General features: G+C 40.9%; 2 protein-coding genes across 3 annotated transcripts in view; both read right to left on the bottom strand.

Moving 5' to 3' along the window:
• The window catches only part of LOC118431816 (protein Asterix-like), a 35,043-nt gene that overhangs the window by 1,803 nt on the left and 6,730 nt on the right, over window positions 1-26,510 (bottom strand). The window lies entirely within an intron of this gene.
• Window positions 90-26,438, bottom strand: LOC118431814 (eukaryotic translation initiation factor 2D-like). Its single transcript, XM_035843193.1, has 8 exons — window positions 26,288-26,438; window positions 25,249-25,439; window positions 24,600-24,683; window positions 23,672-23,762; window positions 23,111-23,218; window positions 22,617-22,939; window positions 21,985-22,102; window positions 90-193 (listed from the first exon to the last, which is right to left on the bottom strand). Exons 1-8 carry the CDS (start codon window positions 26,341-26,343, stop codon window positions 154-156), a joined length of 1,011 nt encoding a protein of 336 aa, XP_035699086.1. The 5' UTR covers window positions 26,344-26,438; the 3' UTR covers window positions 90-153.

Below are 26,510 nucleotides of genomic sequence, written 5' to 3'. Positions count from 1 at the left end.
AGCCCTTAGACTGCTACAACTGCACAACAATGTTTTTATTAACAAGAGATTGTTGGATGAAATGTCAGAAAACTTAGAGAATATCTTACTCTTCATGACCTCTGTTGACCTCCACCACACTCTCCACACCCTTGGACAGCTCCTTGACCTGGATTAACCCCTGGGTCTGCATGGCCTGGAGGAACTTGGACAGCTGAGGAGGGGGAATAAGAATATGCTATCTGTAACTTGTAATCTTGTGAACTGCATCCAAGTTGGATGTGATTTTGGCGATGTAATGTAAGAACTATATACATGTGCAGTCATGTACATTATAATTACATAATATACACTGTGACCCCTTTTGTTACAAAGTAACAAACATGCATTTTTAGTTGCACTCAAATATTTAAGACATAAACTTTAAGATATTAATATGATAATCATCGTAACTTCCGTAAATAGTTTATTTTGTACTGATGAAGACGACAGATGGTCGTCGAAACTTTTATTGAAGAATTAAAGTAGGTTGTGTAAAGAAGAAAACTCTTTTCATTCATATGGGTTTCATAAAAATAGTGATTATCAAGAGTCAAGTCCAGTATTACATAACAAAAGGGTGCAATCTTTATTGATCAAAGTTACCTTTTTATAACTTGACTTCTTCAGATCTAGAGACTTATCAGCAGGACTGTAAAAAAAGACAAAGTTCATATAATTTGATATCAACAAATGATCCATGTCTACATTTTCAATCATCTACAAACATACATGACAAAATTTGCCAAAACACAACTTAATTTACTTGCTTCCTGTGGTTACCTGAACTCCACAAGGTTCAGCCACCTACATTTGTATCCGTTTAGCCTGACTGATCACGGTATTTGCACTAGTCAGGTACAATGTACAGGGCTGAAAATACCACCTGCATATGCAGGTTAGTGCAGGTAGAATTGGAGCTGTGCAGGTATTTCTGGTGTCTACCTGCACCTAACCTGCACTGGCCATGTAGTGAGTGGTGCATGTAAAATTTGTCTGGTGCAGGTAATTTCCAATGTTACCTGCACCTGCGTGTAGGTATGCAGAAAAAAGTATTTTGAGCCCTGACATTGTAGAATGTTTACGGTTCAATCACCCAGAGGCACAGAAGGCAGCCGGGGCCCTGAAAGTAAGTTCGTTTCACAACACAAGGTTGTAGGAATAGATAACCTTCATGTGTTGGACCGCATTCAGTTTAAGGTATTTGGACCAGATTTCTGCTAATTCTGGTCTTGTTCTTGTCTGCAAAACAGTGGTGAGATCATGGCGACAGGAAGGAACATCACAATGTCATGCTGACAACTATCGTGCCAGACTAATGATAGTGGACAAAGGCACAATGTTGTACGTGACGTATCTAGTAGCGGAACCTATGTGTTACATAGGTGGTGGTCCAAACCTACTATTAACAGAACTATAACATATAGTCTGTGGCACTACAACATTCAATAAAATATAATTTTGTTGTCGTTCATATGAAGCAAAAGCTTGTAAAATGTACAAATTGTACAATCAATGGCAATAAACGTTACGAAACAGTAAAACAGAGAGCCATTGTAGATGCCCTACATCAGTACATGGCACCTTAGGGTTCCGGTTCAGAATTTCAAGTGACCAGATATCTAAATAGTCCCTAAGAATAAGACGCAAATCAGAGGTTGTCTCTATAGTTTTGGCTCTAGATTTTCCGGCTATCGCATTAGCAATGTATAATCTTTTTTACTTCTCCAAATGATTGTTGTTCGTAGCGTTTTATGGTGTCGGAGATTTGATCGTGCAGCGAACATTTCTTGGTATTAGTGCGCGCGATAGAGGTAAAGCGTTTCGTCGCCTGATTACCCAGATTGTGCGTTCTATGTGCGTTTTGGGTGTTTTAGCACCATCGGAGCTTGCGGAAAACGTATCAGATAACTTTTCTTCCTTTTTGCTCAGTATACAGAAGAACTCTTGACCTTCATTGCCATATTAGTCTTTATCCCAGGAAAATTCGTTTTTTCCATGTAGCGGCCTGTAAAAAAAGCCCCCAAATTAGCAATTTCTGGGTGATAATTGTATTTTAATGATGGTTTTTACCAAAAATAACATTTCTACAGAAAATGTTTACTGAGTCTGACGGTCAGCGACAAGGCACCCTTTTCTATCCGAAACATTGAATTGTCCAAAAACTGATGTTTTGAGAAGTGCTAGTGCTTTTCTGAGAGGCAGTCAAATCGGCTCCAAATTGTTAAAAAAACTCTGAACCAGAACCTTAGGAAGGCTGCCATCATAATGTATTTTCGACACGGTTGAGCGGTGCTGTAGATTATGCTTGCATACATGTACCTGGCACAAGCGTCAGCAGTTTGACAATGTGTAGCCTGTGTTTATGGTATTTGCAGAGGCCAGGTAGAATGTTTACTATCTAACAATATGGCCCAATTTCCTGCAGGCAAAGGGGCCAGAAAAGGGTTAAGTTGATTTAGCAACTGAAAAGGCTGTGGGAAAACTTGGCTCCTGTTTTTAACATTTTGGAACAGGTTTGTGTAAATTTTGGTCTGTGAAACAGTTGTATAATCATGGTCAGCCAGCAAGCACGCATAGAGTTTCTGACCTGCCCTGTTTGTCTGGCTTGTATTAGGATCCAAAAGTCCTGCCCTGTTTTGACACTATATCCACCCCCTCCCCCTGCATAATTTCATTCATGTCGGAAGCAGAGGACGCCACATATTACCCAGGTTGGTGGGCAGGAGTGCCCTGTTGCTGACATGCACGCGTATGAGGGTATGTTGAGAGGGTTTTACTGCCAAAAAAAACTAAAATGATGTCAGTCGGTATAACTACCACCATAGCGGCATTGGCCATTTCTGTCCGGCTAGCGCTGTTAAGAAGAAAACTAACTAAACCTTGTTTCTGTATCTCCAGACCCCTGAAACACCCTGAAGGAACCACTGCTACAAACCAACCATGGCTGAACCAGCACTTTCCGCCCTTACCCGGCTGTTCATCAAGATTTCTAACAGCTTGTCAGAAGAAGATGTCAGAAATCTACGGGCCATTCTTGCACGTGAAGGTCTTGGACAGGGAAGAGTGGAACAAGCGACACCACTTGAGATGATCAACATGTTAGAAGCAGACAATAAAATCAACAAGGGCAATCTACGATTCCTTGTACAGGTCTTGAGATGTTTGGGGAAAGGAACATTGGCCAATGAAGCTGAACAACACGAACAAGAGCAGAAGACAGAAGGTACATTTGTATATTTGATTGAAATTTGATGTAAGCAAGTAACAAACTCTAGATTTGTCATATTAAAAAATATCCTCAGATGCTGGCTGATATCCAACTACGATACTATTAGACACATTACAGGGTAAAGGTAGTCCTATAACCTTTTGAGGCAGCCATATACACAGGGGAAGTGGGTAGTTATGTCAACTGTGTCTAGGGCATGGTATTGAAAGGCGGCTGATCAGTCATTGAGTTGAGTTGATGATGAGTTGAGTTGATTAGATTGTGTATTTTAAACCAATATGCCACGACCAGATGGGGATGAAACCAATATGCACGAAGTCCTATAGACCAGTACGGTAAATAAAGTACTTTTAGCAAAAAATAACAATACTGACAAGTTTCATACAAATTTTGACATGCTCCAATCTATCTATAACAACTTTCTTCCTGGCAGGAGATCCCACAGAAATGGACACATCTACAGTAAAGCCTAAAGCCTCCGTCAAAGCAGGCGTCTCTAAGATAACCCAGGGAGTGGAGAACCTTGGAAGGAAACTCACAGCTACAGGAGGGAAGTGTGAACTGGTGAGAAAAGAGGTCAAGGAGTCAGCTGGATTCAGTATAAATGTAGAGGAACCGGCAGTAGAGAGTCTGCCCTGCTCTGTCACAGTCACAACCAACACTGCAGATCTTACAGGTGGGGATGTTACACCACAGATAGAGGTGACCTCACCACAGGGCAAAACTACACTGATACAGACTACAGCACACAGTAGTCCCCCACTAGCTGCAGGGAAGGGACAAACCAACAGAGCTAGGAGGGTCTGGGGTGCAGAGTGGAGACCTCAGGAGTCAGGGAAGCACAAACTGGGGGTCTGTATGGGGGGTAGGAAGGACCTGGGTTCTCACACTGTAGATGTGGGCAGTAACAACCCTGTACTGAGGTTTGGGCAGGAGGGCAGCCAGCAGGGGCAGTTTGACACTCCTATAGATGTAGCAGTCAGGGGGGACAGGCTGTATGTGGCAGATACTGATAACCATCGTGTTCAGGTGTTTGATCTGAGTGGGAAGTTTTATCACTCATTTTTTACTTATGACCCGACAGGACTTGCAGTTCAAACTGATGGCACCATAGTGGTGACGTCTAGGAAGGAAGTTGCAAAATTTTCCCCATCAGGAAAACTGGTGCACAAATTTCCTCTGGGTAAATACTGCACAGAACCCTATGGCCTGGCAGTACAGAGGGATGGGAGGGTTGTTGTAGCTGATCCAGGCAAACACAGCATATTCCTGTTTGAGGCAGATGGGACATTGGTGAAACAGGTGGGAGGGGAGGGACAGTTTGATGAGCCAGGTTTTGTATGTGTGGACAAAGAAGACAACATCATTGTGGCAGATAAAGATAACGACCGTGTTCAGGTGTTTGACAAGAATCTGAACTTTAAACAGAAGTTTGGTCAGAAAGGCAGTCAGCCACAGGACATGTGGGGCCCTCATGGGGTGTCAGCTGACAGCAGGGGGAACATAGTTCTGGCTAATGGTAAGAAGCTTCAGGTGTTCCGCAAAGATGGTACATGGGTTTCCACCATAAGCAGTGACGGGGACAAACTGAACCTTCCCCACGGGGTGGCTGTGACAGAGGATGGACATGTGTTTGTAGCTGATGGCGGTGACGACTGCATCAGGAAGTACAGATACATGTAACGGTACAAAACATGCAACAGGATCATGGTAGTTCCTAAGAAGCTCACTGAAAAGGAATTTTTCAATAAAAAGAATTACTGAAACAGCACGAAAAGTGTTAAATGACCAGATACTTCAATCTTTTATTTACTTTTAGGACTGGATAATTAATTTGGATCAGTCTGATTGAGGTTGACAAGATTTCCAATCTTCCACTTAGATATTAAAGATGGATTTTATGAAAAAATGATAACATTATATATTATAGTTTCTTTGTATCAATTTCTAGTGTCAATCAATGTACATAGCAACTAAAAAATAACTTTTGCTAGTAGAATAGCTTGAGAAATAAAGCTAGATGTGGAGAATTTCTAAAGTAAGCATTAGTCTGGAATAGGTCCAATCACCTGACTGAAAAACTCATCATGTGTAACCACTGTTTATAGACTGACATACTTTAATTAAAGAGAAATGTTCTTTCTAAGACTTACTGTGTAAAATCAAGATTCCAAATATCGATGGTATATCTGATACCATCAGACAATGAATGATATTAGACTTAAAGCTGGGATAACTACATGCAATGTTAGTTGATATTACTGTTTTATTGTTGTGTTACATGTATGGTTGGGGGGGGGGCAACTAGTAAAGGTGAACATCCACTGTTATCCCCTCTGCATTGTAAAATGTTAAGAATATTTCTAAACAAAAAAAAGAAATAATGAAATCTCACAGGAATCTTCATTTAGATGGTATCAGAATATTTCAGTATAAATGATTAAATCTACTATCAGCAAGCTGATTGGTATTGCTGAGTGTACAAAGTATTCCTACCAGCCATTGAGTTTTAAGTTTAGCTTTTGTAAATTTTATGCAAATGACTTGCACATTTTCATGATTTATGCATGGTGATTGTCATCACTAACTGACATACACATGTCACAAGTATAAAATTCCCATCATTAATCATTAAGTGGTTTTGCAAGTTGATGTACCAGAATTGACTACACTGTTGTGTTGAACTTCTTTCTTGACTTTGTAAAGACTGAAATAAATCTGACCGCTGCTGTCCTTGTGTCTGAGTGTGCATCTTGTGACTGAAAAACTGATACTGAAACAGCAAGGAAACTTGCTGTCCAATAGTTATGGTGCAAGCCAAAAGAAACTTAGTATGTCAGAAATGTGACTCAACATGCATAAGAGAAAGAGTTGCAGTTCTTAGAAGTGACATCAAGCTGTGGGCCAGTGTTCATCATACTTGTTGGAAAGAGCTAGGGAAATTTCCCTCAGGCTGGTACAATGTACTAAATAATAATGAACCTGTAAATAGTCTGCATGGTCTCTCCCTTTTTACTCATGACTGGTAGTAGATTAGCTCTTCAGCGAGCTAATTAAAAACAAACAAAAAAGTATGAGATAGCATTTCACACCAAATATACATTATGCACATTTAGTGAGCTGGACCACAACAGTAAGAGTGTTTTTAAAAAAAAGTCTGTCATGTGTACTTGTGTGACCTCAGGTATAACGTTACAGCTCTGGTTAATATTTACCCTCATTTCTCCGCACACTTCAACTGTTACTCATACTGGTGATCATGTATGTCGCTCAAATAATTAACATGCACACTAACTGGGAAGGGCTTTAGTCCTTAGGACGGGACGTTAAGCCATGGTATGTTAATTGGAGCCTGTTAATTGTTCTCGTTAAAAAGAGCTCGGAGAATTTTTCCATACAATTAGTGAACTCATAAAAGAACTGAACATACTGTCTTCTCTACCACACTAAGTGGAAGATTAGGTCTTTGACAAGGTTAACTACTTTGAGATCACAATTCATATTTGAATCAACACACACTTACATGTAGTCCTTCATAATCAACCACAACAGTGTTATTGTTTGTGTCTGTCACGTGACTGTGTACATTTGACCTTAATAGGGAAGCAACTCTGGTTAATATCTAACTCATTTCTCTGCAGTAAGCTAATTAAAGACTAGTTTGAGGCCGCTTTTGAATGAAAGTAACAATGAACACTTTGTAGCTGGACCACAACAATAAGTGTTTTAAAAAAAGGTCTGTCATGTTTACTTGTGTGACCTCAGGTAAGCAGCTCTGGTTAATATTTACCCACATTTCTCGGCACACTTGGACCGCCCAAGCCTTGCAGGACTCTGGTGAAGCAAGTTCACCACAAAGTTATACAGGTGAGGCTCCTATGACATACATGACTCTTCCCTAACCTGTGCCATCATTGAGGCCTGTGTTGGCTTCATTGACATGCTTGTTACAGTAGTCTATAAATAACTGAGTCACAGTACGGTTGGCTGAGATAGAGCACAAAGAGGGGTCAAAGTCTCTTCACTACATTAATTGTGGCCATTTTTGTTGCTCCTTGAATGACTTAGACCTGAGTGATTCAACTTTAACTATTGGCCACTAGCAGAACATGACAGGAGCTTACGAACATTGTAACGAACTGCAGGATAAAGTGGAGACTGATAGGCATCTGCAGGGTGGACAGCAGACTACGACCAAAATTTATATATCAATAATTATGCACAGTCATGTACTCCTTGATAACTAATATGAAGAGGCAAATACACATGAAGACACTTTGGCTGAAGTAACAACAATGAGTGATTAAATCATTAAAGCCATCATCACAAGACTTAAAAGATGTTTTTGAGTCATGTATCTAATGTCACAGTGGCTCTATCTAAAAGTTATGTGTTCCTATCTTCCTGCACATCATAATACCTCCTGTAGTCTGAATATCTCAAGTTGGTACCTCCTATAAATGTAACCTGAATATCATGGTACCTGCTGTTGTAATCTGAATATCATGCAACATTAATTTGTAACTTCTGTTGCAATCTGACATCATGATCAAAAATATGTTGCCAATTTCAAGTTTATCGTACAGTAACTACAAGTTTAAACCAATCAAAACTATCTTAAACTTGAAGTAGAAGACTAACTAAAACTTATTTTTGTTGCTCCAAGACATCAGATACACCTTGAAGGAAACTGCTACATCCCAACCATGGCTGAACCTGAACTTTCTGCCCTAACCAAGCTGTTTGTGAAGATTTCTAACAGCTTGTCAGAAGAAGAAGTTAGAAATCTACGGGCCATTCTCGCACGTGAAGGTCTCGGAAAAGCAAAAGTGGAACAAGCAACACCGATTGAAATGTTCAACATGTTAGAGGATGAGAACAAGATTGGGAAGGGCAAACTACGATTCCTTGCGCAGCTCTTAAGAAGTCTGGGGATTGGAAGATTGGCCGACGAAGCTGAACAACTTGAACAAGAGCAGAGGAAAGAAGGTGTGTGAGGTTTTCAACTTGGTGCATTTAATAGCAAAAACAAAAACAAAAAATATTCCCAATGCTAATTAACCTTTATCTGCGGGGTAACCTACATCCGAACTGCTTTAAATTTATAAACTGGGTATCGAAGATATCAAGTTGACAGATGGTGGTTTCTAATTGTAGTAGTTTGAAAACATTACAATTTGAAACCACAGTCCATTCAGACTAATGATATCGATATAAATACCTTTTTTTTTAAATGCTACAAAGTACACATAAGTTTGATTTATGCTGAGCAAGTTTAGCTATCAATTTAAAAAGCTTTCAATCAGCATCTACAGTAGTTGACACTCAAACCAACATGCAGTAATTGACCAGATGTGTTTGCTAAAACCATTATGCCCTTATAGACTGTCAATTCAAAAGTACTTTTAGTAAAAACTAAAAGATACAATTAGATCATAACTAGGTCAATTAATTTTATTATATACGTTATTCCAAATGTGAGACCTGATCACTCATACATGACTGCATTGTTATTGATATCATTTTGTAATTCTGTTTGTAGTCTCATATCACTAATAGTGTTTTATTTATTTATTTATTTGAACTTCACCATATGTATTTACACAAAATGGTAGGGAGGCAAAAACAGGTACTTTATGACCTTTACTAGTTGCCTCCCGTGCAACTAAATTATACAATGATAGAAAAATAATCACAATGATAATAAATAATTACACAATTGTACAATCAAATAATAATAATAACAATGATTGTGTCAACGACAACAAAAGCAAATATGCAATTATAACAAATATAAAGAAATAAATCATAGAAATAATGGTAAAATGAAATATGAAATATCTAGAAAGGTGTACAACTGGGACATTGACAGTAGGTGACCCAAGTACATACGTCGTTGGGGTTAAATCTGTCGTTGGTAAGAGAGAGATAGTGAGCTAGGATTGCTTTCTTAAAGGTAGTTAATTGTAACAACTGGGGAAAGTTTTAGAGTTCTAATGTTGAGGGGTAAAGCGTTCCAGATGTGAACGATTCTTTGGAAGAAATAGTTTTTAAATGTAGTGGTGAGACATTTTGGGGGCTGGAGCTTGGCCTGTGAGTTGGATCTTAGGGATGTGAGTGGAAAACTTATATATTCGATGAATGTCAATACCGTACTGTCCCAAGAAACATTTAAATAGAAAGGATAAGTCTAATAATTCTCTGCGGTAAGATAGCGGTAAGAGTGAGCAGTAGATCAGTCTATCCCTGTAATCAGTTGTATGGTTGTTAAGGATATATTTTGTGGCACGTCTCTGGACTTTTTCAAGGGAAGTAATTAAGTTATGAGTGTGGGGGGACCAGATCAACGAGCAATATTCAAGTTTGGGCCTAACTAGTGTAATATATAGGATTTTCTTAACATTTGCAGGGGCATGGTAACCAACGGATCTCTTAATAAAGCCGAGGGTCGAGTTGGCACTAGCTGTGATGTTTTTTATGTGACTCTTAAAAGATAGGCAGTTGGACATAGTTACACCTAGGTCATTAAATTCCGTAACTGATGAGAGCACTTGTCCCTCAATTTCGTAGTCATAGAGCACTGGTGTTTTAGACCTACAGATAGTGAGCACGTTACATTTAGAGGTATTAAATTTCATCATCCATGTGACACTCCATTCGACCATGTTGTCAATACAATTGAAGGCAAATACAATCAGCTGGTGATGAAATTTGCTTGTAACATTTTGAGTCATCAGCATAAAGGGCCATGGGACATTCTATAGTAGAGGGCAGGTCATTAATATAAAGTAAAAAAAGTAGAGGTCCCAAAATGGAACCTTGTGGCACTCCGGACATTACAGGAAGCCAGTCTGAAAAAACTCCTTCAATAACTACTCGTTGTCTTCTATTAGACAGATAATCAGAGAACCAATTTAGGAGATTCGAGTGGAATCCAAATGTCTTAAGTTTGTGTACAAGAAGGTGATGTGGAATGCTGTCAAAAGCTTTGGAAAAGTCGAGGTAAATTATATCTATCTGGCCACTGTGATCCAAAGTTGTCCCGACGGTTTGAAAGGTTTCCAATAGTTGAGTAGTAGTAGATTTTCCTTTAATAAAGCCATGTTGTAGTGGGTGAATTTGGTCTTGAAGGTGAGGGAAAATACGGTTAAAAATGCAACGTTCCATAACCTTACTTACTACACTGAGTAAGGAAATGGGTCTATAATTTTCAACAGAGTCTTTACTGCCTTTCTTAAAGACGGGACAGACGTTGGCTTCCTTCCATTTAGCTGGAACTATGCCCGATTGAATACTTTTGTTGAAGATGGCAGTAAGTTGAGGAGCTAATACATGTGCACCCTCATGTAGGATCACTGGGGATATAGAGTCAGGGCCAATAGCTTTAAATTTGTACAATCTAAGGTAAGCAAGACATCTAGAACTTCCTTGATTGTAAAGTCAATGTTGCCGAGGAAGGGATGTCTCCAAGCACTGATCTCAGGGAGAGGCTGATTTACTACAGGGGTAGTAAAAACAGAGAAGAAGAACTTGTTAAACAGACTTGCTTTATCAGTAGGTGTCGTTCCTTGATAATGTTTGTATTTCAGAATTTGTGGCAGGCAATGTGATTTTGTTTTATTTTTAAAGAAAGTCCAAAACTTCTTAGGATTATTATTGACCAAGGATCCCAAGTTCTCAAGAAACAGTTTGTACTTGTAATGAATAAGTTTTTGTAGACCATTTCTGAGTTTCCGGAACTTATGCCAGTGGGCTGGGCGATTAGTTTTTTTGCCCTTCGCCATGCAGTCAACTTCTTATTTCTAAGATGGCAGACACACCATGGCATGGAATAAGAATTTTTTATTTTGGCTTTTGGTACATGGTTTTCAACCAAGCCACACAAACATTGTAACCACATATCCCAACAGTCATCAATGCTATCAGATTCTACAAAGCCTTGAGAACAGAGAGTGTCTCTGAGACTTTGTCGTAGGTTATCAAAGTTGCATTTTTTATACTGGTAGACATGTCTTTTCATGTTTGATTGACGGAATACCGTACGAAGTGTTGTTTAGTAGCTCAGTTGTCATACACTGACACAGTACTATGTATGTCAAGAAGTCAAGTTTTAATATTTCTTCATCCACTTACGATAGAAAATTTTAACAATTTTCTTCCTGGCAGGGAGACAAATTCGGGATCCCAGAGAAATGGACACATCTACAGTAAAGTCCAAAGCCTCAGTCGAAGCAGGAGTCTCTGAGATAACCCTGGGAGTGGAGAACCTTGGCAGGAAACTCACGGCTACAGGACAGCAAGATGAACAGGAGCAAAAAGAGATCAAAGAGCACAGCTTCAAACCTGAGGGGGAAGAACTGGGAATTGTCACAAAGGCACAGAAGGTTCAAAAAGACAGCAGACTGACTATAGATGTACAGGAGTTGGCAGTAGAGAGTCTGCCCTGCTCTGTCACATTAGTCACAACCAACACTGCAGATCTTACAGGTGGGGATGTTACACCACAGATAGAGGTGACCTCACCACAGGGCAAAACCACCCTGATACAGACTACAGCACACAGTAGCCCCCCACTAGCTGCAGGGAAGGGACAAACCAGCAGAGTTAGGAGGGTCTGGGGTGCAGAGTGGAGACCCCAGGAGTCAGGGAAACACACACTGGGGGTCTGTATGGGGGGTAAGAAAGATCTGGGTTCTCTCACTGTAGATGTGGGCAGTAACAACCCTGTACTGAGGTTTGGGCAGAAGGGCAGGCAGCAGGGGCAGTTTAACACTCCTGTAGATGTAGCAGTCAGGGGGGGACAGGCTGTATGTGGCTGATACTGCCAACCAGCGTGTTCAGGTGTTTGATCTGAGTGGGAAGTTTTGTTACTCATTTTCCACTACAACAAACCCTGGATCAGTTGCAGTTCAGACTGATGGCACCATAGTTACTGTGGTGAGATCTGGGAATGAAGTGAAGAAATTTTCCCCATCAGGAAAACTGCTGCACAAATTTCCTCTGGGTGAATATTGCACAAACCCCTATGGCCTGGCAGTACAGAGGGATGGGAGGGTTGTTGTTGCTGATCTAGGCAAACATAGCATCTTCCTGTTTGAGGCAGATGGGACACTGGTGAAACAGGTGGAAGGGAAGGGGCAGGGGGAGGGGCAGTTTCACCAGCCAACTTTTGTCTGTGTGGATAAAGATGACAACATCATTGTGGCAGATAAAGGCAACAACCGTGTTCAGGTGTTTGACAAGAGTCTGAACTTCAAACACAAGTTTGGTCAGTTTGGCATACAGTCACAGGACATGTTTGCTCCTCATGGGGTGTCAGCTGACAGCAGGAGGAACATAGTTCTGGCAAACATCGGGGGTACATGTATAATTGATGGTGTTGGACATAGTGAGAAGCTTCAGGTGTTCCACCCAGACGGTACCTGGTTGTCAACAATCAGCAGTGATGGGGACAAACTGAACCTTCCCCACGGGGTGGCTGTGACAGAGGATGGACATGTGTTTGTAGCTGATACTGGTGATCACTGTATCAGGAAGTACAGATACATGTAATAATACAGAACGATCCAAAACAAGACCTATCATTTGTAGTGATTTCCTAACAAACCCACTAAATAAGACTGAAAAGCATTGAATAGCCAGGAGCTTCTCTCATTTACAGCTTAAGGACTGGATATAGTTGGGGGCCATTCTGATTGAGTTTGGCAAGTTTTCAAATATTTCTGTATCATTCTGTATCATTCTGTTTTGTATAGCCGGTATAAACGTCCAACACAAACACCAGCAAACACCAGCAAACACCAGCTCTTTCACTTGAATATTCCTTTTCCTTTCTAATGTGCTAATTTCTAGAGTCAATCGAATTGTCTATCAGTAACTGCTTTTGATATTTTGAGAAATCAATCTGTATAATATACTTTTAAATAAATGTAAAAAGAAATTATATCTTATCAATGATAAGAACATAACTAAACACTAGACTAAGTATAGACTTAAGATACATGTAACTCATAACAGTTGATAGACTGACTCACTTTAAAGAGAAAACTGTTCTTTCTGAGACTATTTTATTCAAAATCTTATATGAATATCAAGACTCAACTACTGACATTTAATGTCATCAGACAATAATAGGCTTTAAGCTGGGATGACTACATGTAATGAAAAATCACAGGAATCTAAATCTAGACAAGAGTTTTTAATTAGTATAAAAAATGTTTAAATCTACTATCAATAAGCTGATTTGTATTGTTGAGTGTAGAAAGCTTTCCTACCAACCATTGAATTTCAAGCTTTACAAGTTGATGGAGCAAAATGAATGGCTACACTGCAGTGTGTTGTAGTCTGTTGTTTTTGTGACTTGTAAAGACATCGACAGGATTCATTGTATGGAGATTTTGAGTCTTCAGACAGAGGACTGTAGCTCAGTAAGAGAGATAAAGGTCAGAATAGCCAAGGCAACTTCCGTATTGTCAAGATTAAAACACATCTGGAATAGCCATAACATTTCCCCGCAAACAAAAATCCAACTACTACGCTCCCTTGTGTTATCAGTCTTCCTATATGGAGCTGAGGCATGGAAATTTAACGCTGAGATTGTAAAACGGATTAATGCATTCAAGATGAACTGCTACCGAAGACTACTTCGGGTCCACTGGTCATCGCACACTACAGAGAAGTCATGCAGCGTGTTAATGCCCTGGCAGGCCCATGTCCCAGTTTCCTTTTGCTTGTGAAAAAAAAGAAGTTACAGTGGTTTGGCCACGCTACAAGAGCAAAGGCCACTCTGACGCACACTATACTGCAAGGTAGGGCGGAGGGTGTAAGACCTAGGGGACGTCCATGACGGACTTGGACTAGTGACCTGAAAGAATGGTCGGGACAAACAGTACATCAGCTAGAAACCCTGGCTGAAGATAGAAGGAGATGGAAAACTTAGAAACGTTGATGGCATTGCTGCCCCTATGGCCGGTGAGGCTATGGGACCGGTGAGGTGAGTGAGGTGAAAGACTAAAATAAATGTGACTGCTGCTGTCCTTGTGTCTGTGCATCTTGTGACTGGAACACTGATACTTAAACAGCAAAGAAGCTTGCTGCCTTATAGTAATGGTACAAGTCAAAAGAAACCTAGTATGTCAGAAATGTGACTCAGTCTAACGTACAACTATTCACAAATAACTGAGATACAAGGACAAAAGAAATGATACACTAAAAGATGTAAATGATTTAACTTATTTATGATTGAAAAATAATCCAAGCCAAATGAATAGATAATATCAGTGTTCAGTAGTGAGGTTCTCTATTCATACAATAATTTGAGGCGTTACTGTTGATTTTAACTCAGAGAAGTGAGATGATATTGGAGTTCCAGAGCACCGCCCTAACGCACAACAAACTTACACAATCATCGCTCGCTTCCTGTGTTCAGAGTTAGTTTGGGGCAGCTGAAGAGATGGTTGACATCGACAGGATTCATTGTATGGGCAAAAAGTTACAGAGAGCCATGGCTTAATGTCCTGTCTTAAGGACTGCAAGTTGAACTTTACACTCCAGTAACATGCACATTGGGTGAGCAAAACAGCTGGGATTTGAACTCATGACTTCTTAGTCCAGAGGTAGGGTCACTAGCCATCTTACATTTAGCCTAATGTGTTGTATTTGTCTTACTTTTCTTTGGACTGAAATTTGTCTTAACCTCCTTAACTTAAGTTTGCATACCAATAATTAGGGTATAAAACCTGCTCTCAAACAGATCTGTTCATTGTCATTGACAAAAGGTAGTGGATACATACACTTCTGTACATAGTGCCCCACTGTGAAGCAGTGGTCACACCCCTGCATGAGTTGGGCTACTCTGGTTAAACATGACAGAAATACATAAATAGCCAGGTAATGTTACAGGTAACCTTGTTAGCTAACCTTGGTAAACAACAGTATTTGCAGTCAGGTACAACATGTAGTTCGTTGGGACAAGATGTCTGCAGCCTCAACTTGAGAACCAATCACATACAGTTAGTGTATATACTATTGGGCTTGACCATTCTAACTAGTGTACTCTCCAAGCAAAGGTTTGGCTCTGGTTGCTTTTGACATGTTACAATGATTAAGGATAATGGTACAAAATAGAAAACCTGAGAAAAAAAGCCAAGCCAAACCTCTGCTTGGAGAGTAGTCTTCCCCAGGTTGTTCTCTTACAATAGGTCTGGAGCACTAGTCTATAATATTGTACAATAGGAGTACAAAAGTGAACAATGACATGTATAATGATAGATAAATAAAGTCCTGAAGCACCTAAATATTAAATATTTGCACACTTTCAGAAGCTAATTGGACCACAACAGTAGCAGGTAAAGTCTTGCATGTGACTGTGTACACATCATGACCTTGGGGAGTCAGACTGGTCAACATTATTGACTGGGGAAACTACTTCAAGTTAATATTAACTCAATGATTTTCCCAGCATGCTTTAAGGGTACAATGTTCATAGGCCAGAAGGTCCAGGGTCCACACTCAACTTTAGCAGGGAAAATTAAGGTGGGTTTTCTCTACTTGTCTTGTAAAAAAAACAATCTTGAGAGTTTCTCAAGCATTCCTGTACTGTACCTGTCACATGTTACTTACAGTAGTCTCTGATTGATGTGGTTTGTGCTTCAGTAAACAGCTACTGAATATTGTAAGGGTCAAAGGTCTAGTATTCACCAGTAACGATGGCCAACATGTTGGTTTTCAACTTATTGTCCTTATCAGGTGAGTAACGAATAACATGAGATTTCATGAATGAGACTATGACATTTTAATTGCCCTTTTGTGGTCTGCATACTTGAGAACTCAACTTTACTGCCTAATGTGATAAATTGTAACTGTCTAACAGTAAAATATCAGGATGCCAAGAGAGGAATAATCCAACTAATAATCAAACTTCTTCATGCACATCCAGAGGTCTGATCATCTTGCTGGATCCAGGCACCAACCATGGCCCAACTTTCACCCCTAACCCAGCTCTACAACAAGATTTCTGAAAACTTGTCGGATGACGACTTAAAAAGGCTACGGAACTTGCTGGTTCCTGAAATTTTGGGAGCGGCAAGAGTGCAACATGCAACAGCTCTGGACATTTTTAGACTGTTACAGGCAGACAATAAGATAGGATATGGTAATCTAAGGTTACTTGTGCAGCTTTTACAAAGTTTGGGGAAAGGAAGATTGGCCAAGGAAGCTGAAGAACTTGAGCAACAGCAGAGGGCAGAATCTGAAGGTATGTCTGAACAATTTCTACATGACAATAGATGAGACAAATAAGCTCAGGTAACTCCTACAAGAATTTTAGAACTGTCATGATCACACATTTCCATGACCCAAATAACTGTAGGTGTATGTAAAAGGGGTTTTAAGTTTATTTTGTTTGAAAAACAGAAATGGTATCTTATAGTATAAGTATAAGTTATACTATGCATTTATTTATTTTTCAGTATTCCACAAGCAGTAAAGCTGTCACTGACTTTATCCAGAACTTCCAAGCTCACATATGCATCTTCTTTCAGTCACAATAAGAATTAGAAAATGAATATCAATTATGGTATTAGCAGAAGAGTTCAAATCCTGTCATGATACCGATTGTGTGCCCTTTAAAAAAGCCCTTGACACGACCTTCCTCCCTTAACCCAGATGTAAAAATGGGTACCTCATTTCAGTTGGGGAGGTAAAAGGCGATGGGAGGTGATGGATCGGGATGGGCTCCACCTTCCAATACCGTGCCCTAGACACAGCAGATAACAAACCACTACACCTACATCCTCAAAAAAAGGCAATGGGACTACCTTTACCTTTACCTCAATAAAAAAAATTGCCAAAATCTCAACTTAGTTGTGTTCGTTTTATCTGTTTAAGCACAAGCAGCAGCAGCAGCAGCAGCTCTACAACAGACAGACCCCATGAGTGAACCACATCATACCCTCATGCAGCGTAAGTACAGGATGACTTTCAGTTTCAGTGCAGGAAACATCATACATTGTATGGGTTGAAGATTAAAACTGCCCAGTAACTGTTCATCACAGGCTAAACGTTGTTTCCTTGGGACACTTACTGATACCCTAGACTCCAAAAAGATGGTGAAAGGACAAATGAAAGGTACATGCATGCCAAATGTTCCATTTTGTACTTCAAACATGTGATAAAACTTTAAATATAACAGAGAAAAAACCAGGTTTCTTTGTTTTCCAGCTATGCCCATGGCCCTGGCTATCTACCCCGGCTTCCAAGGGAGTTTTGATATAGCAATTGGAGAACAACCCCAGCTAACCACGATTCCAAATCCACATCTTTTGGCCACAGTATATCAAAATGAGCAGGTTCTGCAACTGAAGAGTAGAATGAGGGATGAAGAGTTTAAAGCACTTTACATGTATCAAGAAAATCAAGTTAAGTCACTGGAGAGAGCAAAAACATTTTTGTCCCAAGAAAGTTTGGAAAGAAAGTTTGATCAGCTTCAGGACAAAATCGAAGAAAAACAGGCCATCATAGTCAGTAAATACTGGGGTTGTGCAATACTGTTTCTGAGGTTTGAGTCTGAGCCCAAATTTTCCCATTTCTGGGGTTCCTGCACGAGCGGCCGCCTGTCTGACAGCCTGACTGAGCTGCTGATGACTGAGGAGATGCGGAGCCTGGAGGGAGGAGACCAGCTGGTGGTGAGGACTCTGGTTCTGGAGCAGGACTACACCGCTTGGAGGGACTTCTTCAAGAAAGGTACACATTCAAGGACTTATTGTTTGATGTGATAAGTTTTGTGTGCGTCATGGGAAATTTAGGGTGGGATTGATTCTAATATGGCCTATTCATCATCATCATCACAGTCCTTTTTGTCCTGACGGACACTCTGTTCACCGCCGATGGTCAAGTCTGTGTGCAACAACACAAGCTAGACTTCTGCAGGGCTTTCCCCAGGTCTTGCAGCCTATTACTCAACACAACAACTGCAACACAATATTCTGTATATGGTCTGGATTTTACTGGAGTCACTAAGATACCACCTGTACTTTTTTCAAAATTCCAAAAATGAAATTACTTGGTTTGGCAGGTGGAAGCTGAATGTACTAAATTTTAAAACTAATTTTAAACCTGTCCCAGGTGAGCCACAGCATCCTGAGGAAGAGCAGGTGGAACAGGTGACGTCACACCTGGCATCGCTGGACACTTCCAGTCATACAGAAGAACTGGAGATCACACAGAAAACAAGGGCAGGAAGCATCCGATCCATTGCAAGTGTCCAGTCAGTCGCAAGTGTCCAGTCAGTGGCAAGCACCATTTCGTCAGGAAGCGTTCTGTCATCTGATTCAGGCTACGCATCAGCTGGGAGTCACATGACATTGTCTGAAGGTAAAATTTTCTTTATTCAAAAGGGCAGATGATGAGTTTTCACAACCTTGGTCATTGTACCATTGGGTAAGGCAAGCTTTGGTCAATATTGACCATGGTAAAATACTAATTGATATCAGCCCTACAGCATCGGCTGTTTAACAATAAGAGGCAAAGTTTTTCCAATGTCATACGGTTTTTCAAGGTATCTTAAAGTTTATGTCTGACTTTGCCCGTGACTTACATGCGTTAAAGAACGCTTGCAGATAGATGTGCAAAAGTTAGGGGTAACGAGTCGTTCGGTGTAATATAACCAGCTGCTGCCGCGCCGCGTGCCTGCAAAGCTGGTGTGTTACGCCGAACGGCGGTTATACCGGCTATATAGATACAGATACAGATACAGATAGGTACCCACCTGTGACCAAATTGTACAGTGACTACAACATTTGTGACTGTCCTTGACAGTCCACTGCTTCTTATTAGACCTATGATTTAAGGTGCATTCTTTGCAGGCAGAAAATCATGTGGCTAACTGGAGGCTTTACACACATACATTACAACTTGTACAGTGATCACTGAATGTGTAAAAAAAACAATCATAATGTAATCAAGTTGCTCAGATGTGTTTTTCTAATGTCATTGACAGTCATCTAACAAAAGATTCTTTCAAGATTAAAGCACTACAGGGTGAGTCGGGGTTTCTAAGTACAATGTATATATATATATATATATATATTTCCAATTTGTTCCTAATGTAGGCAAAAGGTTTGCACCAAAGTACAAAGCAGAAGCCGAAGCAGCCATCTCCAAGATAACTGGGCAAATGGAGACTATTGACCGGGAAATCAGCGCTGTCAAACAGAACTGTCAGGAAGTCGAGAAGGAAATCCAACAGCACTACAAAAAACTGAGGTCACAACTAAACCTAAATCTAAAGCTGGAAGAGCATGAGATGGTCAAAAAGGCACAAGAGGTCAACAGAGACAGGAGAGAGGAACTGACTCAGGAGAAAAAGAAATTGCAGATGGAGCTAGGAAAGACTAAGGAAGAGGTAGCATTGTCTCAAAATATTTTAGACTGTAAAGATGATAAGGATTTTCACATCTTGAGGCAGCAAATGGAAGAAAGGCTTCAGAAACTGCCCTTGCAGCAAACACACAAGAGTTTTGTAGGTAATACAAAAGTGACCTTTCAACCCAGCAGCTTATCCCAGGTGTCTGGTGGTTCCTTGTCCGCATTTACTCTTCATGTAGAAGAACCAGCAGTAGAGAGTCTGCCCTGCTCTGTCACAGTCACAACCAACACTGCAGATCTTACAGGTGGGGATGTTACACCACAGATAGAGGTGACCTCGCCACAGCTGGGCAAAACCACCCTGATACAGACTACAGCACACACCAGCCCCCCACTAGCTGCAAGGAAGGGACAAACTAGCAGAGTTAGGAGGGTCTGGGGTGGAGAGTGGAGACCTCAGGAGTCAGGGAAACACACACTGGGGGTCTGTATGGGGATTATGAAGGACCTGGGTTCTATCACTGTAGATGTGGGCAGTAACAACCCTGTACTGAGGTTTGGGCAGGAGGGCAGCCAGCAGGGGCAGTTTGACAGGCCTATAGGTGTAGCAGTCAGGGGTGACAGGCTGTATGTGGCTGATACTTACAACAATCGTGTTCAGGTGTTTGATCTGAGTGGGAAGTTTTGTCATTCATTTCCTACTACCCACCCAAGAGGACTAGCAGTTCAGACTGATGGCACCATAGTGGTGAACTCTGGGAAGGAAGTGAAGAAATTTTCCCCATCAGGAAAACTGCTGCACAAATTTCCTCTGGGTGAATATTGCACACTGCCCTATGGCCTGGCAGTACAGAGGGATGGGAGGGTTGTTGTAGCTGATTATGGCAAACACAGCATCTTCCTGTTTGAGGCAGATGGGACACTGGTGAAACAGGTGGGAGGGAAGGGGCAGGAGGAGGGGCAGTTTAATGGCCCATATTTTGTCTGTGTGGATAAAGAAGACAACATCATTGTGGCAGATAAAGAAAACAGCCGTGTTCAGGTGTTTGACAAGAATCTGAACTTCCAACACAAGTTTGGTCAGTGGGGCACACAGCCACAGGACATGTGGACTCCTCATGGGGTGTCAGCTGACAGCAAGGGGAACATAGTTCTGGCAAATGCTGGAGATAGGTCTGGTGTAGGTGGGGTAGAACATGGTAAGAAGCTTCAGGTGTTCCACCCAAATGGCATGTGGGTGTCAACAATCAGCAGTGATAGGGACAAACTGAACAATCCTCACGGGGTGGCTGTGACAGAGGATGGACATGTGTTTGTTACTGATACTGTTTACCACTGTATCAGGAAGTACAGATACATGTAACAGTGCAGAACATCCTAGGTACAGGAACACAATATTTCCTAACAAGCCGACGGAAAATGGTATGGCATAGAAAAAATACTGAAACATAACCTGAAAAGTGTCAGTTATATAACCAGATACTTCTTTAATGAACCATTTTAGTTGGGGACCACTCTGGTTGAGTTTGAATTTTCCAAACTTCCACTTCAACATTTATGACAGATTTTATGATGAAATTATGTACATATAGCTAATGAGCTGAATAAAGTATCGAAGTATCCAAATTTCACTCTCTATAGATCCATGTACAAAGCAGTAAACAAAAGCAACTTCATACATGAAATCTTACAAGAATCTTCTTTAGGCAAGATGTTAAGATATTTTTAATTAGTATAATGGTTTCATCTACTATCAGCAAGCTGGCTTGTATTGTTGAGTGTAAAAAGTATTCTTTACTGCCACAGAGTTTGCAAGCTTTACAAGTTTATGGACCAGAATGAATGGCTACACTGCTGTGTTGTTGTAGTAAAAATACTAAAATAAATCTGACTGCTGCAGTCCTTGTGTCTGGGTATCTTGTGACTGGAAAACAACTGATACTGAAACAGCAAGGGAACTTGCTGCCCTATATATATCCATTGGGCTCTACAAACTTTAGGGTTTGAAGAATTGAACGAATTAAGAAAAATGTAAAATCTTGTGGGAAATCCCCACTGTTTAATACCCTTATTTTTTATAGTTCACCTGGAAAACTTTAAAATGCCATCAAGATATATTTCTGAATCATGATTCCTTTAATTTAAATAGTATACACAAATCTCAAAATCACAAAGCAAATACTCAACTTTAACAGTTTCTACCCTTTTTATACATGTAATTGAAAAAAAAACATATAAGTTTTCTATGATCAATGTTACCTTTGACTGTTCAAAAAGAATGTTACATGCAAACCTTTGAGCTTAGGTGTTATTCTTCCATCAAACATGCCAATCCTTAAGTCACAGTAACTATGTGAAGTCTTACTCACCAACAAGGCTGCATGTGGCCTCTAAGGAGTTTACTGGTGAGGAGGGGAAGGTCAGTCTTCTTCACGTTTGTCTTCAGGGCGTGGAGGAAGCACTGGTACAGGAGAGAGTCCATTTGGTCTGAAGGGGGGGGAGGGAATGCAACAGGTATAGGTAAGGGTAAAAGTCATCCTATAGCCTTTTTAGCCAGGTAACACATGCGTTGTGGAATCACATAACGTTAACACAAAACAGATCAGTCAAACAACAGAAACAACAGAAGTTAACATCTACTAACTTAAAGTTAATCACAATTCTGCCAGGCCATGTATATACCGCACCCTCAATAATATGTCTCAACAAATCTCCCATAATAATGCACCCCTGTATGTCTACACTGTGCATACAAGGGGTGTGCTGCACCAGAGATCTCTCACTGTTTTTCAAAGTGGCAGATACAATTTAATGGAGCTTAATTACATTTACAGCTGTTGTCTTATTTCATTTACTAGCCTCAACACTAACATGAAGTTGATACATGTACCTTCTACTTTTGAAAACACTTAAAGGTTTAATAACATCTATGTGATAGTCCCTGTAAAGTAAACTTGGCAGGGATGAATTGTAGAGAGGGAGAGAAATTGGTCTGTCTTACCGACAGGAGATACCTCATCCTCCTCATCTCTTGTCTCTCCTTCTTCCTCTCCACATTCATTCCCATCATCCTTCACTCCACCTACAGTAATCTCTGTATCAAGGTCATTTACTTTCTCAAGGTCACCTTCATCACCAAGGTCATCATTTAAGACCAGGTTTTCTATAGGTACAGTGTCCGTGGTGCTTGAGGCTTCTGCAGCAAGTTGTCCTTGCAGTTGTTCCTCTGATGTTGCATCTCCTGAGTCAAGGTCAGGCACATGACCTTCAGGACAGGACTGCTGGGTAGCCATGGTGGGGAGGGGGGTCTGGTCACCATGTTCCCTGAACAGGAGGAGTAATTAATGGAATGTAACCTGGGCTATCTTGAGTTAATTCTATCTTGAAGTATTAACTCTACCTTCTTAGGAAACTTTTCAATTTCTGCATTATCAACACAGACGATCTTGTCCTGGAAGGTATCTTGAGAGTGTTTGGGTATAAACTGTTGCTCACCAGAGCTGATCCAGGTACGTGTGCAGCACAGTGACTCCCTTCCCCTTCATCCCACACTCCTGCATCTGAGATGATGACATCGTGGTCCTGCCTACCGCAATGGGGGCTCTACAGGACAGCAAGAGTAAAGAGTTATGGCGTTCATAGAGCGGTCAATGGTTGCAGGTGAATGACAGTCACAGGTCTGGAATTAGCATTATATAGACCAATATCTCAAGACATGGGTCAAGGAACAAGGAACAGGTTTGAACAGTTAAGTGTTACGGAACAATTGTACAGGTCATAGTTCATGTCACCTTAACAGGTGGGACAGCATCAGTAAGTAAACACATATTATTTTCTTCTTTTCCACAAATATTCATGAACCGATACAGGAGGTGAAGGGTATTTGCAGTGTATTAATCTGGAGGCAATGTTACTAGCTGCACAAGAAAACACTTCTGGAGGACATTTGATATGTCAACCTATCCAAAAAAGGTTGCCAGAGGACCTAAGGTCTAGCAAGGACATTATACACATCTTGTATAATGTCCTCGGGTCTATAGAGAGGTAATCTGTTACCTGTTCCCCAGAAGTGAGACGGCACACAGGCTGTTCTTCTCAATCACAGGCAGCCCCTCCTCTCCTGGTATCACTCCGGGCAACATCAGGTCTGCAGGAGGGGACACACACAGTGTTGTCACTTGTCAGTAATATGATGAAGTAATGGCACAGCAATAACACTAAGTCTTGTAGTTTCAGCAAATTAGGGCATACATACACTGAAAAGACTAGCAAACAAAACAAAGCTCATTTCTGGTAGCAATTTCACTTCATACTCTTTCTTCTTACTAACTGCAGTCTTCAGTTGTTTAATAACTGTTCAAAATAGTTTCATAGCTGAAAACAAGAGCTGAAACTGACCTGCTCCTCCACAGAGTTTCTTAAGGAACCATGAGAACTTAAGGAACTGACCTGCCCCTCCACACAGGTTCTTAAGGAACCATGAGAACTTAAGGAACTGACCTGCCCCTCCACACAGGTTCTTAAGGACCTGGAGCCATGAGAACTTAAGGAACTGACCTGCCCCTCCACACAGGTTCTTAAGGAACCATGACAACTTAAGGAACTGACCTGCCCCTCCACACAGGTTCTTTAAGGAACCATGAGAACTTAAGGAACTGACCTGCCCCTCCACACAGGTTCTTAAGGAACCATCATGAGAACTTAAGGAACTGACCTGCCCCTCCACAGAGGTTCTTAAGGAACCATGAGAACTTAAGGAACTGACCTGCCCCTCCACAGAGGTTCTTGAGTACATCAGGCCAGGTGGTGAGACAGGGTAACATGTCAGGTACTCTCCACACAGGTTCTTTTAAAAGGAACCATGAGAACTTAAGGAACTGACCTGCCCCTCCACACAGGTTCTTAAGGAACCATGAGAACATAAGGAACTGACCTGCCCCTCCACACAGGTTCTTAAGGAACCATGAGAACTTAAGGAACTGACCTGCCCCTCCACAGAGGTTCTTGAGTACATCAGTCCAGGTGGTGAGACAGGGTAACATGTCAGGTACTCTCCACAAGCTGTACACTGGGGATATCAAGGGGGAAGAAGTTCTGTTAGAAATGTGAATCTACACTTACAAATTTCACTTCACATTATGCCCAACCATTTCTGACTATGTGTGCACAAGCATTCAGGTGTGACTTAGGCCCAAAATTTAAGCATTCAGTGATTTTTCAAATCTACTGACGGCAATACTTTATAGATTAGTGTTAGATACTAAGCTATAGACTTCTAACAGGTGGCTGCTACATCTGACATCTCTTTTTTAATCTTACTGGGCAAAGGTCCCTTCTGGTGTATCATGCCAAGGCTGCATGGCTTCAGCAAGGCCATTGGAGGTGGTGGTGCTTAAAATTGTAAAAGGTGCTCAAACAAAAGCTATGTGTGGTTCAAGTACCGCCAAACGACCATGCCAAACAGCTGTCAGCCTTTTGTAGAATAGTGATTTAGCGTCTTGCGGTTTATGTTCTGGCGGCCCGGATTCGACGCGGGCTCGAATCCAGGAGTAAGGATATTGTTTCTTTCTGTTTCTACTCCGTTCTAACTATTCCAGTTTTGACTCAGTATATGAAAAAGTCTATTCTCTGACCTGTAGGGAAGACGTTCTTGTCCATCTCAAAGAAGACAGGGTTGTTCCCCAGACAGTAGACCGTGACGTTCCTGCCAGAGTGAGTGTAAATCTTCATGGTAGACATGTCTTCCTTGGTGGGTACCAGTTCCTGCAGTTGTTCTTCTGCTAGTGAGGGGAGAGCCTTCCCTACATCTGCTCGAAGTTTCCTCCTGATAACACATTAACAGACAAAATACTGGTTAATATGACTTGTTACAAAGCTCATGCCTACTAATGTTGTGTACAAAACAAGTCTGACAGTTGTTTCTCTGTTAGTGAGTGGAGGGACTTTGCTACGTCAGCTCTCAGTTTCCTCCTGGATAAACAAAAGTTACTGTCATGACTTCATGTAAATCTTCATGATGGACATGTCCGCCTTGGTGGGTACCAACTCCTGCAGCTGGTCTTCTGTTAGCGAGGGGAGGGCCTTCCCTACATCTGCTTGAAATTGTTAGAGGGCGGGAAAATATTATATGTTGTCTTCTTCATTATTGCAGTGCTACGTATAGGTTAATTGATATCCATTGCTACTCTTTTGAAAATACCAAAGCTTGTCATTTATTATGTTAACCAATCAATCAATCAATCAACCATTTACTCAATCAATCATTTATGTGAAGATTTTTTTAAACAAACTGATTTGATGCCCTCTGAAATTCAAATTCCTGTACTTAACGTACTCTAAATTAGACCAAGGACTTTTAGGTGTGTGTGTCAGAGATATTTGATATTTATGAGACATGACATCATAATTTTTTTTGCGTTGTCAAACTTGATCCCGTTGTAGAAAGGTGTGGTACTTTTTTGATAGCTACGAAGCTTTGTGTTACAGAAAGAACAGAATTGTTTTTCCCTGCAGTAGAAAGTTCCTATTTCATTATTTCAATGTGTAAATTATACGATTAGTAAAGGTTGCGTAATATGATGCAAAATGCCGAACGACCCCCCTCCCCACATACATACACTGCAACTGTTGCATCAGAATATCGAGAATAAAAAATATTTACATAATCATTACCTATCGGAACCACGGATGACCGTCTTGGACTTGACTCTGAAGGGTTTCTGGAACATCTTGACCTTCAGGATGACGTCTTGAAGTTGAAATCCTGTGATATAAAAATTTTCGCGTGTGCACGTCTGACTCAATCACTGACCCTTGACCTGTCAACTTATGACCTGTACCTGATTATCCTATTATGTTGCAGTCAAGATGCTTGACGATGTGGGCGTCTGGCAAT

The sequence above is a fragment of the Branchiostoma floridae genome, chromosome 15 (assembly GCF_000003815.2).
Source record: "Branchiostoma floridae strain S238N-H82 chromosome 15, Bfl_VNyyK, whole genome shotgun sequence".
NCBI classification, from domain to species: Eukaryota; Metazoa; Chordata; class Leptocardii; order Amphioxiformes; family Branchiostomatidae; genus Branchiostoma; species Branchiostoma floridae.
Note: the sequence above shows the minus strand (reverse complement) of the source record. Positions and strands in the feature narration are given on the sequence as shown.